The sequence below is a fragment of the Embiotoca jacksoni genome, unplaced genomic scaffold (assembly GCF_022577435.1).
Source record: "Embiotoca jacksoni isolate LCO1_2020_lvr unplaced genomic scaffold, fEmbJac1.0.p SCAF_61, whole genome shotgun sequence".
NCBI lineage: Eukaryota > Metazoa > Chordata > Actinopteri > Embiotocidae > Embiotoca > Embiotoca jacksoni.
Genome location: NW_027185416.1, coordinates 110,001 through 125,000, shown reverse-complemented (window position 1 = coordinate 125,000; position 15,000 = coordinate 110,001). Strand labels below are relative to the sequence as shown.

Here is a 15,000-nt window from a genome sequence, read left to right as displayed (position 1 = left end):
AGACTTTGTAATCTGCCATGATGTGGCTGCTAATTCTTCTCTCTGATGATGAAGCACGCAGCGTTTAAAGTGTTTAAATGTGCTTCATTGAGGTGCATTTTCCGGTTCGCTGCACGAAGAAGAAAAACAACATGCAGTGCAACTCCCCGTCATCGTGTTGGTTTCACTCTGTTGGGTCTCCGAGGAAGAAGCTGCCTCCTCCAGGCACCGCGGCTGATTAGTGACATCACATCACATGATTTCCGCTCACATTCAAACGTTTCATTTCTTCAGTTGGCAGAAGGAGTCATGGAATCTCCTTTCTCAGAGAAGAAGCTCACATGCAGTGAAACAGACTGAGTTTCTTTTGCACTATAAAGTCATCCACTGCTTTATTACTGCACACCTGGAACTCATAATAATAAACTAAACAAAAAAAAGTAACCACTTCATCCATAATGACTTTTTGTTATTATTTGTACTCCTTTTCTGGATCGCTCTTTGACTCGTCTTGTCCTGCTGCACCCTCAGGTGGTGGAGAAGTGTGATGACACCCTGCAGGTACGGTGGCCCTGAAGGGTCAAACGCAAAAAAAAAAAAAAAAAAAAAAGCATTTCACAGAAGAACACCAACATTTCACAAAAAGCAAAATCTTTTTCGAAAACACAAAAAACATTTCACAAACCGGAAAGGGTATTTCAACACGTTATCTGCGACTGGACAGAACAGAGTCACAGTTATTGTGGATTTTATTAATTTTATTATAGTTTTTTTTATTTTCCTTTCACATTCTGCATAGAAGGTAGATTGATGTTGTGCTCTGTACATTTAAATGTGTAGACTTGTTCTCTCAGCAAACGCAGTGAAAAATACAAATGTCATCTTAGATTTCTTTTAGTAAGACGTTTGTCGGTGAACTTTTTAGGTGCATTGAAAATGTAATATTTGGACACTAAGCAGGAGGAGGGACATTTTTTTTATTATAAATAAACAAAAACAAAAAAAGTTGTGTGAACTTAGTATCTGAATGACTCTTTATTGATTTGATCAAATTGATGTTGACAATCAATCAGTAATAGCAAAGCGGCAACCAGTGGTGACGTCATCCATTGTGAACGGCCGTTATGAGCTGAGTTTGGACTTTGGCCGGTGCCATCTTGCTCGTTTGGAGCAGTTTGGAACAGGAAGTGACCATATTTGGACGAGCTGGGGGAGGAGCCAGCGGTGGATTTGACTGATCTGATTGGAAACCTGAAGATACTACGTCCCGCCCACCGATAGCTGTAACCTGACTGCACCACAGGCCTGTCAATCAAACAGACACGCCCCCAAAAACAGGTCTTCTTGAATCTTCTTTTCTAATGAATGAGGGATTATTTTCAGATGGACCTCCAGAAAACTAATAAGAAGGAGTGACTTTAGCTAACAACACCGAGATAACTGATGGACACATTTTATTCACTTTGGATTTGATGAGAGAAGTTGAATGGGAGTCTATGGAGCCGGAGGCTTTTTGGAGCCGACCTCTAGTGGCACTCGCTGGTATTGCAGCTTAAGGCACTTCTTCATTGACGCCTTTTTTCAGGCAAAGTTCTTGGAGCAGGTGCTCCTCTGGATTCAGATGGAGCCATCGGACAGAACAAGTGAGAAAGTGTCTAGTGCGGCGATAGACATTGAGAACATACTCAAAACAACGCTGCCCGTACAAGAAGAGGAAGAAGAAGACGGTGATAAAGAGAGGTTTAGAGACCCTTGAAGCCAATGAGGAGCCGGCACCAACAGCCCCTGTATTCACTTTTAATGATGCTGAATGCAAAGAGGAACCACAAGAAGATGTGGTCATCAGGACAAAATAAATACAAATTTAAAATATATATTTTGTTTTTGTCTGCTGTCAGATCGCATTAAACACAGGCTGATTAAATCAATTTAAAAAAACATTAAATATTTGCAACGTGAGTTAAAGATCATGCAAATCTACCCACTTGTATCAGAGAGGAAGATGAAGGAGGGATTTGTCCAAACTAGTGTCAATAAAGAAAGAAAATTTTCAACTGTAAACCCGGATAAGTTGATTCTATTTAATGATTTTGAGGCAAGTGGTTGCACTTAACTGATTTAAGTAATTAAATGTTTGAATTGAATCAAATGTCAAAGGGAGTGAACTTATTTACATAGAATACTTGAAGAATTCCAATTTATAGTTTGATCCCCACTCTTCGGTGGTTTAGTGGAGGTGGTGCTGGGTTTTGGACCTCACTATTTGAAAAGATTCCCACTGGAAAATCCAATCTGCATCGTGAAGATTCCACAGGGTTTTAGAGAAAACACACCGGGGTATTTGTCCAAGGAGGCGATATCTTGAACGTGATGCAGAAACACGAACTAAACGTTGTAAAAAACAAGAAAAAGGAAATGGTACAACTGTACAAGACTGTTTCAGTAATGCAACAAAATGACGGCCCTAAAGGGTCAAATGCAAAATCATTTCACAGAACACCAAAACATTTTACAATTTTAGTTAAAAAAAATATTTCACTCAACGGGTGAGTTTAGTGAAATGTTTTTGCGTTCTGTGACGTGATTTAGCGTTTGACCCTCAAGGCCACCTTATGAAGGAGCCATGATGACGTCACTGTTAAAGGGAACGTCACAGTAATAGACTAATTGAAATGTCATTAACACAAGAACACACGATTTTGTCAGATTGCTCAGGTTGCAACTTTTCTCTTTTACAGATAGCAGTTTGGATCTGGATAAAGTACATGAGGTCAGATTAACCCATTGAGTACCACCAGCACCATTTCTCTGTACTTGCATAATAGAACACATACGGTAGCTTCAATATTATTTTTCCACACATCCACAAACCAACCAGTCCTCCTGGAGTCATCCAGGCTTTCTACTCTATGTGCTCCTCTGATTGGTATTCTTTTATGAGACACAACTTTATGTATGAATATGCTCGACAGGAGGCCAGAATAAACTGAAATAATGACGCTGATAAAACCAGAGTTTGCCTCTGGGCTTCTCTGACAGACAGTAAAGAGCACAATATGATGAGTTAATGGGGTCGATGGTCCTGGAGCTACTGCCCAGTTGGTAATACAACAGGGTTCAAGTTGTAACTTGATAAATACAGTCCACACTACACCTGTTATGTGAGTGACGGTTGAACGGGAATAAAAACACCATCTCGGCTCCTCCAACCAAAATCTTGCGAGTTCTGATTAAAGGATCGATCAGGCAAATTATTCTGCTGATCATTTAGACACATTGAAATAAAAACACCTGAAAAGGTTTATTCTATCTAATTATGCAGACACAATAAAAACAGAGCACAGTAAATACTTTACATGAACTTGAACGTGTTATTCGGTGTTACACAATCAAACTTCAATATTTTAGGGGGAAAACGGACATTTAGGCAAAAGCAACAAAAACTGTCAGTTCATGTTGGATTCATGGACTCGTGCTGAGGACGGCTGCAAACCTGTGATACACAGAAACCACTGGACGTCAGTGCTCGGAGATTCTCAGCTTGTTGCTGTGTCATGAAAAGTTCAAACTAATTGACATTGAGTGCAGAACTCTCAATTTGAAAACGTACATATCGATCCTTGTGTGATGACCTCAGGTCGGTTATTTACAGCCAACTCTCAATCCCAAGACCCAGCTGGACTTCTTTTAGTTTCTTGGAGACGTTTCGAATCTCATCCAAATGGATCCTTCGGTTCAGACAGAAAAGGGGTCCAAGAAACTAAAAGAAGTGCACTTGCTTTGGATAAAACCCAGAACAATATTTAATGTTACAGCCGCCGGTCAAACATGAGGTTTCAAAGGCAATAAGCTGGTGGTGCGCCTCCGTGGTCACTTCCATCTTTTTGACGAAATGAAGAGGCTTTTTTCTTCTTTTTTTTTTAAAGATCTGCATTGGTTTTTTAAATATCGTCACTCCTCTGCACAAATGTTTTGTGTACCGTCGTGCGTAAAATGGATCGCTCCGCCTGCAGCCTGAGGTTTATAAGCTCCTGCAAAGCTCTTTAAGACGGCCACTTTTATCTTTGAGTCACAGCGAAGATGAGCTACGGAGACCGCTACACCGCGTCCTCCTACCGGAAGATTTTCGGGGACGCCCCCCGGTTCCCCGTTTCCTCCTCTCGCATGAGCGGCGGGGGTCCTCGGAGCACCCCGGGGCTCCGATCCCTGGGTGCGCCCCGCAATAGCGCGTCCTCCATGAGCCTGTACAGGCGGACCGGTCGGTCCTCCACCTCCTTCTCTTCGATGCCGACCGAGTCCCTGGACTTGACCCAGACCTCGGTGGTCAACAATGAATTCAAAGTCATTAGAACTAACGAGAAGGAGCAGCTGCAGGTAGGTGTGACCACAACCGAGGAAAGGACGAGACGCTGCAGATTATTATACACATCAGTGATTGTTTTTAAAAACGTTCTGTATATTTAAAAATTCATTCGAGGAATTTGAAGTTCAACTTGTTCCCGTGTTTAGCTGCACATTTGATCTTACAACTGCTGTTATCTGCCTCCAAATCAGTTGTCAATCAAAAAACCGTTTCAGCCCCACTTTAAACTACCCTGCAAACTTGTCATGATTTGCCTTTAAATGCTGCTTATAGTGATGTAATATAACAACAACAATGGAGAGATCACTGAATGGGCCTATACATGACCTCAGGGGTCAGGGGGTCCCTGGTCCAACCCTCTGTTTTAGGTAACGCTTGATATTTTCTGTCTCCAAAAGAACAATATAGAGACACAAAACACTCATATATGACAAACAGACCATAAAGAGCTTCAGCAAAACAAAGAGACCCAAAGGGAGATGAAAAAAAGGACAAAAAGAGACACAAATCCAAAACTTCCACCAAGACATGTGAAATGACACCGAAAGACATGAAACAAACCTCCCTGGCTTCTCGTCTGGGTGTCTTGCTCCAATAAGATGGAGGTCTGTCTCAAAATCCAGACCATTATAATATATATGTTCTACATTACAGGCACTTTTACCGTAGATTACTTTAAGTGTATCTTACTGTTAATACTCACAGACATTTGCTTCGGTGAAATTAAAGCTGCAGGGCTTGTAATAGAGTATTTCCACATTCTGATGTTGCAGTATTTACTTCAGTGAAGACAACAACAACAAAAACTCTTTAGTACTTAATAAAACAGCCAAATCTGAGATCCTGATCTGATACAAAGGTGAACACAGCGGTAAAATAGATGAAGAGGCTCTCGTTTCAGATGTGTTTCTTCATTTGACCACAATTTTTAAAACTGCACGTTTTGTTATTTTTTTCGTGGACAATGAATCGCATGATTACTTGTAGCCTAAAGTAAAAGGGGTCACCTGTAATGATGAACTCTGAATTGTTACTCAGCTGCCAGTTTGTGACCTCCCCAAACGCCAGACACACAAAGTTAACAGCTGGCTGTTGAAGACAGCAGAGAATTTAGTTTCTACGCAGCCAGGTGGTGGAGACCAAAACAGAGCTGGAAGGAAAACACTGCATTGACCATTTTCTATTTACTACTTTTCTTAATATTACTCTTTGTTAGGTTTGTGTTTGTAGATTGTTCTTCTGCCCATGTGTCAACAGTGAGTTTTACAAATTGTAAGTTTGTAATTGATTGACTTTGTGCTCAGAAATGAGGCTACGGAAACAAGTGTGTTTGGAAGTTTAAATAGTACACGATGTCAGAAGGTTCTATATCCAGTTCCTCCACTTTGATGCCTGACAGGTACTATAGTCCACGAGGAAGGTTTGTTTGCAGATAAACAAAGGTTTATTCTTGTGACACAGGGTCTGAATGACCGCTTCGCCATGTTCATCGATAAAGTGCGGCACCTGGAGCAGCAGAACAAGATGCTGGAGTTGGAGCTGGTGACGCTGCGGCAGAAGCAGAGCGAGCCGTCCCGCGTGGCTCATCTCTACAAGCAGGAGATGAGAGACCTGCGCTCACAGCTGGAGGAGCTGAACCGGGACAAGAACCAGATCCTCATCGAGAAGAACAACATGGAGGACGAGCTGCAGGTGAGACCGCCGGATGCTTCCTGTTGGTATTTACAGCTGCACACTCAGCATCCCCTCACAAATCACAGCTTTTCTCACCTTTCATCCCCAAAACCATCTTTTTTCTGTTATTGTCTCCTGATCTCAAGTCCCATCTCATATCCTTTTATTTTTATTTTTCCTTATCTTATCTCATTACCCAAATCCCATTAACTCACCTCTAAATCCTCCTCTCGTGCCTCATTTCAGAAGCTTAGCGCAAAGTATGAGGAGGAGGTGAGGGTGCGGGAGGAAGCTGAGCAGACCTTGAGGTCCTTTAAAAAGGACGTGGATGACGCCGCATCTATCCGCCTGGACCTGGAGCGCCGGCTGGAGTCGCTGATGGACGAAATCTCCTTCCTGAGGAAAGTGCACGAGGAGGAAATTGAGGAGCTGAGCAGCCTGATGGAGGCGCAGCAGGTCTCCGTGGAGCTGGAGCTCGCCAAACCGGACCTGACCTCCGCTCTGAAGGAGATACGCAACCAGTACGAGTCCATCGCCTCCAAGAACCTGCAGTCGGCCGAGGAGTGGTACAAGGGCAAGTTCGCCACCCTCAACGAGCAGGCGACCCGCAGCAACGAGGCCATGAGGGCCACCAGGGAGGAGATCAACGAGTTCAGGAGGCAACTGCAGTCCAAGACCATCGAGATCGAAACCCTGAGGGGCACCAACGAGTCTCTGGACCGGCAGATCTCAGAGATGGAGGACGCACACCACGCCGAAGTCACAGCCATGCAGGCAAGCGATCGCGGTTAATCAGAAGTACACCGGCGTCACCGTCCGCTTTCCTCACTCACACATCCTACCGGCCTCTAGAATATGAATCTCCCTGTAAAACACCGTCTCACCTGTGCAATGCAAACTTCCTGAATGTTGCAAAACAAAACCTCCAAGATAAATACACCGGGACTTGATATGTCCTGACCTGTAGCTGTAGAATAGAATAGTTTTATTTGTCCAACTCCATGATACATGGAGGCGAATGGAATTTCACAGTATTGGAGCATTACATGTTTTTCTTTCCAGAAAGAGTCCATGATACCGGCGATAATCCACACAACACATAACAACAGCTTTTATTTTGGACTTTTTCCTTCGATAGGGAGCAGTTCTATTCACTTCCTGTATTGGGTTGTAGTTCTGTTGGACGGTCGGAGAAACAGACAGACAGAGATGTCAGAACAGGTAGATGAAGCCAAACCTGTTTCCACCATCCAGCACCACGAGGCACGCAAGAAAAACGCCTTTTAATACGTTTATTTAGGGTGAAATAACCCTTTGTGAGCGAGCGTCAGAACCGGACGTGGTCAAAGTTGAAAGTGAAGGTCACGGCTGCGGCCCTGCTGCCACCGTCCTGCCTGCAGGTCATGACTGTCTACAACTCTGCAGAATAATAGGATTGGAAGCAAGCAGATCTCAGGATCAGGTTCATCATCAGTTATGTCACAGCTTGAGTAAAGCTGTCAGCTAACTGCACACCTGAATTTCTGCATATCGAGGAACAAGTAGAAACAAAGCAGCCAACAAGAAAGGTGAACTATTATATTTTCTAAAATATCAAACTCTTCTTTTATCAGCAGAAACTTTTACAAGCAAGGTCACAAAAATGTGAGCAGTGAGTCTTAAAGCAGGCGAGATTAGAGAATAAGGAAATGCAAAAAAAAACACCCGTCAAAGTAAAAGCGCTGCCTCTCTCGTTCAGGTTACAGCAAAATGTCCAATTCAGGTACACCGAAATCAACTCCTGACCTTTGGTGTGAGTCCGTCGGACCAACGAGCCTCGGTGAGCGCGAGAAGGACCGAAGTGGTTCTCAGTCTGCTGACCCTGCGCGTCTATTAGATTAACCTCCGACCTGCTAAATCGGATACAGGAAGGCCATCTGGTTTTCACTCGGGGTTAAGCTAAGCCCCGAACGGCGTTGAAACAAAAAGGAAATCTCCTGATAAACTTTACTATCACAGGAAACTGTATCATGAATATCACGTTGCTATTACCGTTCAACGTGACACAGAAACACCTCGACAGCAGCGGATTAACGACTAAATAAAGACGGTCTGCTAACGGTTGGACGCCACCGGTAATCTCTAACTCCTCATTTCCTTTGTAACAGGACACTGTTAGCCACCTGGACACCGAGCTGAGGAACCTGAAGGGAGAGATGGCCCAGCACCTGAGAGAGTATCAGGACCTGCTCAACGTCAAGATGGCCCTGGACATCGAGATAGCTGCTTACAGGTGCTGACTGGACTCAAGAACACGCAGCCGTGTCTGTTAGTGCGTTAAAGAAACTGTGTTCATTCGGTTTAAAGGTCCCATTCAGACGAGTTTTAGTCTAAGAATACTTAACCTTGAAAAATACTTCATGTCCGATATGGTTTTGCCACAATAAAAATGACATCCTTTAAATATAGTTTAAAAACAAACAGCCTGTTCATACATATATATGTTCTCCCAGTCCATTCTCAATGTAAGCACAGCAGAGGCTTCAAGTTTCCACGTCCCAGTTAAAGGTAAACTGTTATATTTTGGACGTCGGACAGTTGCCGCTGATTGGCCTACAAATGAGGTGTTTCAACATCCAGGAGTTAAACTGACATTTAAAGGTCCCATAGTGTTTAATTTTAGATTTTCATTTATTTTTTTGATTATAAAAATGGCTCTAGGTGCTATTTAAATACTGTCAATCCAAAGAGAAATGCACACAGCCCATCTTTTCTAAACTGGGCTGTTTGGACGAGCCGTTTGGACTTACGCCGGTTTGTGATGTCACAAACTGACACTCATGTCGTACGCCGACCGTCAACATCGCTCACTGTCCAACCCTTGAAGCTTAAGAAAACGCAGAGTTGTCGTTCCATCGCAGAGCTGGTGGCTGCAAGACCAAAGAAAACCTTGTGGTTGCCGCGGGCGCGCGTCACTCAAAGTCCACCAATCAGAGGAGAGTGTCACGAATATCAGTGCACCTTAGAGACACAGAAACGGCCTGTTCTTGTTAAGAGTTCCCAAGCGATGTAAAACTGCAGTATATTGAGATGCTGTTTGGAACTTGAAGCAACAAAAATGTCTTCTAATTGATGTCAATACCACAAATAAAACACAGGAGAAGTGTCGACTATGGGACCTTTAAAGTGAGCACAGACTCACCCCCTTCAGCAAGTTGAGCAACAATAAATGTAAATATGGAGGGGGGGCTTTAACCTCATACCAATTTAAAAAGCAGATTTAAATAATGTATATATCTGAGAGAGAAACAGCCTCTTTCCTATATCCTCTCTGTGTGCGGCTTGACATTTGTGTCCTCTGATCCTATAAGGAAACTTCTGGAGGGGGAGGAGACTCACTTTAACTCAGGGATGTTGTTCAGTGCTGCCAGCTTCAGCTACCAACCTCGAGCCTCGGCCGGCTCGTCCAGGAGCAGCCAGAGGGAGAAAGAAGGAGCCTCGAAGGAAAGCTTCAAGGACATCAGCGAGGATAAAGACGAGGCAGACATCAACTCCAACAACTGAACGCAGGCAGGCGGGATGCTGTCGATGTGTCGAGAGCTCGTAGTCACATATTTGTTAGATGAAACAACAGAGCTACTGTTCTGGAAGTAGAGCTGAGTGATAATCAACCTTTAGTATTTGATATGTACGTCTCAGTGTTTAGATGTTTGGACTCTAAAACGATCAAAATCTCCTGAAATAAAATGAAAAGGTTTGTGAAAACAAAAAGTCATAAATCTCCAACGTGAAGCAAAGAAGACAAACCTGAAAATCGAGAACAAATGAAACGAACACTTTGCGAATATTCTACCACAGTAAATATTCGACCGAGTATTAAATACAGGTTAAATGTCTTATGAGACAACCAGTGAATGTTTTTCTGAACTTTCTTGAGACACCGACTGTGTGTAGGATGACAGTCACTGTTTTAAAAAGGAAGGACGGTTTCCCCCCTCGTTGTGTTGGAAAGTATTTTAGTGGCAGGAAATAAAACAAACGTGGTTTTCGTCAAAAATATTCACGTCAGATCGTACATGTAGCCGAGGCGTTCACAGACACACACACTGTAGTGTCAGTCGCTTTGGATAATGCAATGAATAAAATGACATGATTGACAAATGTCTTCATTTTCTCTTTTATTACTGGAAGTCCATCTGTTCATAAACACAGAAGGACGTCTGTTTAAAGCTGCTGAGAAAGTGCCTCAACTCAAAGCCTTCATTTATATTTTGATGACTGCGTACTCACAACTCGACTCACTTTCCTGATCTGACTTTTTTTTTTTTTTTGCAACACATTTCAAACACTATATCCAACAAACACCGAGTTGACGTATTTATCATAAATGTTCGAGCTGCGGTCAGAGCAAAATCCAAACTTAATTTATGTCAAATACATCAGCCGGTTGACTCGTGATATTTCAGAACAGAACTCTATCACCTCGGATGTTTTGACAATGTGCATCATTAGTGGAAATATCTTGGTACATTGACGCTGGTGCAGTTCTGTTGTTAGTTGCTGACACACCACTTTCACTTCAGAAATGTAAAACCAAGTTTTTTTGAATCCATTAATTTGACTTTGAGTAACTAAAATCAGCTGTTATATGTATATTATTTCATATTTGAATATTCAAAGTTGTTGATTTGTGCACGGTTTTATTATACTGAATATAAACTATGGCGATAAATTATGAAGAGCTTTTATTGCCAAGTCTGTTCGGGATGTAAATTCATTGCAAGAATCTAATATGTTCTGGTTGCATCCCACTGGGTTCATCTGGAAATCATTGGAGCAGCCTTTAATCAATCAGTATTGACAGACAGTGTTGTACCCCGACTGGTCCCTGATGGATCTGCCCTCCAGAGGGGTGAACGGGGTTTCCACACTGTAATCCCAGTGAAGGCTGACGCTGCTGTTCATCTCCCCAATTCTAACATCTCTAAAACCCCCTCTGTATAAAAAAACAGGAATTAGGAAACACTTCTTAGTTGTGCAGTCTTTTATGAATTCAAACTGACAAAAGCAAGTAGAAAGGGTATTTGTGACAAAACTCTTAAAGATTTCTTCACGCAAACTCCCTTTGAACAACTTCATACGTGCTCCGATGACTTGTACTGAAAACAAGTTTTTATCAGGTCCATACAGATATTAATTAACAGCTCTTAAATTAAATGTAATTTAGTAGGAAGCAACTGTAAACCTAAGCTCTATATAAACACACACACACACACACACACACACACACACACACCTTTGGTAGTGGTAGCCCTTTTGCTTCAAGCCCTTAAAAATCACAGTGTTTCAAATGGAATCACACACACAACCCCTGAAGTCATAACAAGGAAGAGATCAAGACTCAGTCGCTGGTTTCCATAACGATGGCTTGTGAAGGCTTCAGACCTGGAGGTGCTGGAGAAGCGAGGAGTTTCAGACACGGCGACAGTGTTTCACGTAAAGAGAAACCTCGGCAGCAGGAACGTGATTTCATCGTTTCCATTCAGCAGGTAAAATTCATTTTGTACACGCTGGTGAATCCAGCGTACGTCCAGTGTAATGACGACGGCGTCCTGAAGAAAATCAGAGTTCAGTTTTACATTTCACCGCTTACAGCTCGCCGCCGAACGAAGCGACTTTCATCAAATGTTTTGCGTTAAGTGAAGTTACAGAGCGGTGAGTTTGTAGTGATGAAGCCAGTTAGAGACTCGACTCCGTTTTATGACAAGAGTCTGCTGAAGAGGAAAACCAAAAGGGTCAGTCCGCCTGACCTTCTGGACCTCTGGCGTTCAAGCCTGGGAGGGCAGCACCAGGCCGAAGTGGAGCACCAGCAGCCCGTCCTGCAGCGAACGGGGAAAAGCATCTTCACTCGCATCTCGTGTTAAAACTCAGCTTTGTGTTTACGGCGTGTTTCTCTCGTTCCTACCTGCAGAGCGTCTTCACCCGCCGAGCTCTGGATGTCTTTGAGTGACTGGTAGTGATCCAGGAGGTGATCTCCACAAACCACATCCACCTGCAGGACAAACACAGCAGCAGCACACTGGTAAAAATGGAAGTTAAATAAAATGAAGAAATTCAAATTGCAACAATAAAAACAACGTTATAAGAATCAACAATTCAAATTCAGGAAAGTAAAAGAAAAACAGCAGGGATAAAAACAATAATCAACATTGTAGATCAGGATGATGAACGTCACGAGAAAAGCCAGATTAAAATGGTGACAGGCGTTTAGTTGTCTTTTAAAAACACTCAGAGCTTCTGAAGGCAAAAGAATTTTGTCATTGTGTAAATATTAATATTCAGGTCAAAACTCTGGAGGACAAAATGTGAATAAATCTGAAGTCATGAGAACAGCAATTGATCTGCTTTAATTCAACTGAACCTACTGAATTTTGAAAATTATGAAAACCTGAATCTGGACTGAAAAACTCAAAAAAAGAATCCGTTTGAATTCTTCTGCAGAAATGATGAAGATGTTAAAGTGAGAGTGGCGTCACTGAAGCTGCGATGACCTGCAGCACTGAGGACAGGAAGTCGGTTAAGCTGCTAATCCTCCTCCACGTGTTACTAAATACAAACTACAGCGACACCTCCACACTCTGCAGCTGATCGATCTAAAATAATGATATTTGTTTGGTGGAAACGGGACACGTGATCACGAGACGTGTATTCATGCTGCAGCAGAAGCTCGGCACTGATAATGTGACGATGATCCGATTAAGCTCGTCTCCACCAAGTGTCTATTGTCCTTTGGATGCAGGCGTCCTGCTGAGTTTTGACCCGAGTGGGCATCCCATCTGTCCGGGGGACACATGTGTCCTCCTCCCTGCTCGTTTTCATCCTCATCGTTTCAACAGGTGAAACAAACCGAAGCGTGGACGATACTGTCCTGCTACTTTTGCTTAAGACGTGTTTGGGACACGTATGATGTGGATCCACTCGGCCGTTCATACACGTCAACGATAAACCACAGAGTGTGTGTGTGTGTGTGTGTGTGTGTGTGTGTGTTGTAAAGCAGTCTGTGTTGAGTTTTTCTTTTGTTTTTTCCTTTTAATATCTGTAACATTATTGTTACTACTAACAACAGGCGTGCTTTAATACATGCGTTGGTGTGTGCTGCCCTGAAGTCGTGGACATCAAGACATACGAGTGAGGTCGATGTTTCCCGGCTGCACACTGGAACATAAAGTCACTTGCGGACGTCGCTCTGCAGCTCCTCTGCAGCTCCTCTGCAGCTCCTCTGCAGCTCCTCTGCAGCTCCTCTGCAGCTCCTCTGCAGCTCCTCTGCAGCTCCTCTGCAGCTCCTCTGCAGCTCCTCTGCAGCTCCTCTGCAGCTCCTCTGCTGTCGACAGCAGATATGAGGATGAGGAGGGCCGCGAGCCGGCGGACTCACCTGACACGTCGGGCTCAGCTCCATCTTCCTCCTGATGAAGAGCTCCACGTGGCGGACGGTGGCCTCGCCGGACACCCGGACGTACCGCCTCTGCAGCGGCTGAGCGGGACGAGAGGCGGCGTTACGGTTACTCATCGACACACAGCGCGTGTACGAGTTTACCTTGACTGAATCAGCATTTTTAAGATTATATCAAATTATATGCAACTCGCAGCAGCCGTGCTCCCAGGCTTTACATACAGAGCTTCTGTCTCCAGTTAACAGGCCAGAAGCCAGAGAGGAAAATACTCAGCAGCCAAATACTTTGAGTCGAGAGTTAAAATACCAAAACATATTAAAACTATTTCATTCTTTAACACTTAAGAGTTCTTTATCTAAACTGCTCTGAGACTAAACTATTCCTGGTAAATGACAGGCCAGCTTGATCCGTGGTATTTTAACGAATGAAGCCCCGGTGTAGCTCACAGAACAGACTTTATAATCTAATAAGACCTGTAATAAATACCGGTGTAGGTATTAAAAGATGTCAACGCGTTACCTTATAGTTGTGGATGCCTTCTTCAGCCCTGGAAAAAAAAAAAGAGGCAAAGAGTCAAGAGAAGAACAACTTTTTTGGTACCACGAAAACCAGTGAGTAAAAGACAACAGGACCATCTGCTGGCATGTTTACGTGACTGGAGCATCATTTCATTCAAAATAAAAAAAATTAAATAAAAAACAGGTTTCCATTTTATCCTTAAAGCAGCCGACAGAGATTCAAGCATCTCAGTCATATTTATGTGAAAAGACAAGAAGCAAAACTCTAAACTGCTAAATAGAGAATTATTTCCACCTGTGGCACAAATCTAATTAGCTGCAATAAACCCGCGAGCTGTTGTTTAGTTAATGGTTTTGTGTCTTCACATGAAACCGAAGTGCACCGCGAGAACCGCGTCTTCTCCAGGACAAACCTTTGAACAGGTCAAAGCAGGAAACACACACGGCTAATTAATAACACAAATCACATTTTCTTTCTATTTAAAAAAGTGCATAATGCATGCACTCATAATGCTTATCATCTACGAAATCCAATGTCTGCTGTTAAAATGACTCTAGTTTACACAAACAAATGACACCAGGCCTGATTACTTAAAAGAAAATGAAATCATGTTGAGTCAGTGAATTAATACAATAATCACTACAGCAGCACACAAAAAAAGAAATCACTCATAAACCTCATAATGAGTTTGAGAAATGATTCGTAAATTTCAAAAAGATATATTTGTTGCATGAGTGAAGTTCCTGCAGCTTAAATCCCAACTCGTCTTCTGTATAACACTAAAATCAATGTGTAAAAAAAAAAAAAAAGGGGGATTAATCCATTTAAAAAGTAGATTTTCTTTTTGATTGTTGTGTAGGGCCTTTTTAAATTAAACATCCTCACCCAACAAACTGCAGCAGCAGAGACACGTCCAGCTCAGGAGGGATGGTGAACACGGACTGAGGAACGTTGTCCTTCCTCGGTTTCTTCGTCACAGTCGGACCTGGAGGGGAAATAACCGCTGCAGCGACGGGAAGACAAAACACGGGAGAC

The 15,000-nt window shown here is 43.0% G+C and overlaps 2 protein-coding genes across 3 annotated transcripts in view; one reads left to right on the top strand and one right to left on the bottom strand.

The window, feature by feature from the left end:
* The first annotated feature begins 4,059 nt into the window (after positions 1-4,059).
* LOC138213570 (alpha-internexin-like) lies at positions 4,060-9,559 on the top strand. The gene is made up of 5 exons (XM_069174762.1): positions 4,060-4,353; positions 5,804-6,034; positions 6,263-6,790; positions 8,164-8,288; positions 9,367-9,559. Exons 1-5 carry the CDS (start codon positions 4,060-4,062, stop codon positions 9,557-9,559), a joined length of 1,371 nt encoding a protein of 456 aa, XP_069030863.1.
* Positions 9,560-10,763: 1,204 nt separating this feature from the next.
* The window catches only part of pcgf6 (polycomb group ring finger 6), an 8,194-nt gene continuing 3,957 nt past the window's right edge, over positions 10,764-15,000 (bottom strand). The window contains exons 6-10 of one of the 2 annotated variants that reach the window (XM_069174777.1): positions 14,851-14,968; positions 13,966-13,993; positions 13,428-13,526; positions 11,961-12,047; positions 10,764-11,874 (exon numbers count right to left, since the gene is read on the bottom strand). In XM_069174777.1, coding sequence (XP_069030878.1) covers positions 11,824-11,874; positions 11,961-12,047; positions 13,428-13,526; positions 13,966-13,993; positions 14,851-14,968 — 383 coding nt within the window. In that variant the 3' untranslated portion in view covers positions 10,764-11,823. The other variant, XM_069174776.1, reaches the window with a different exon arrangement.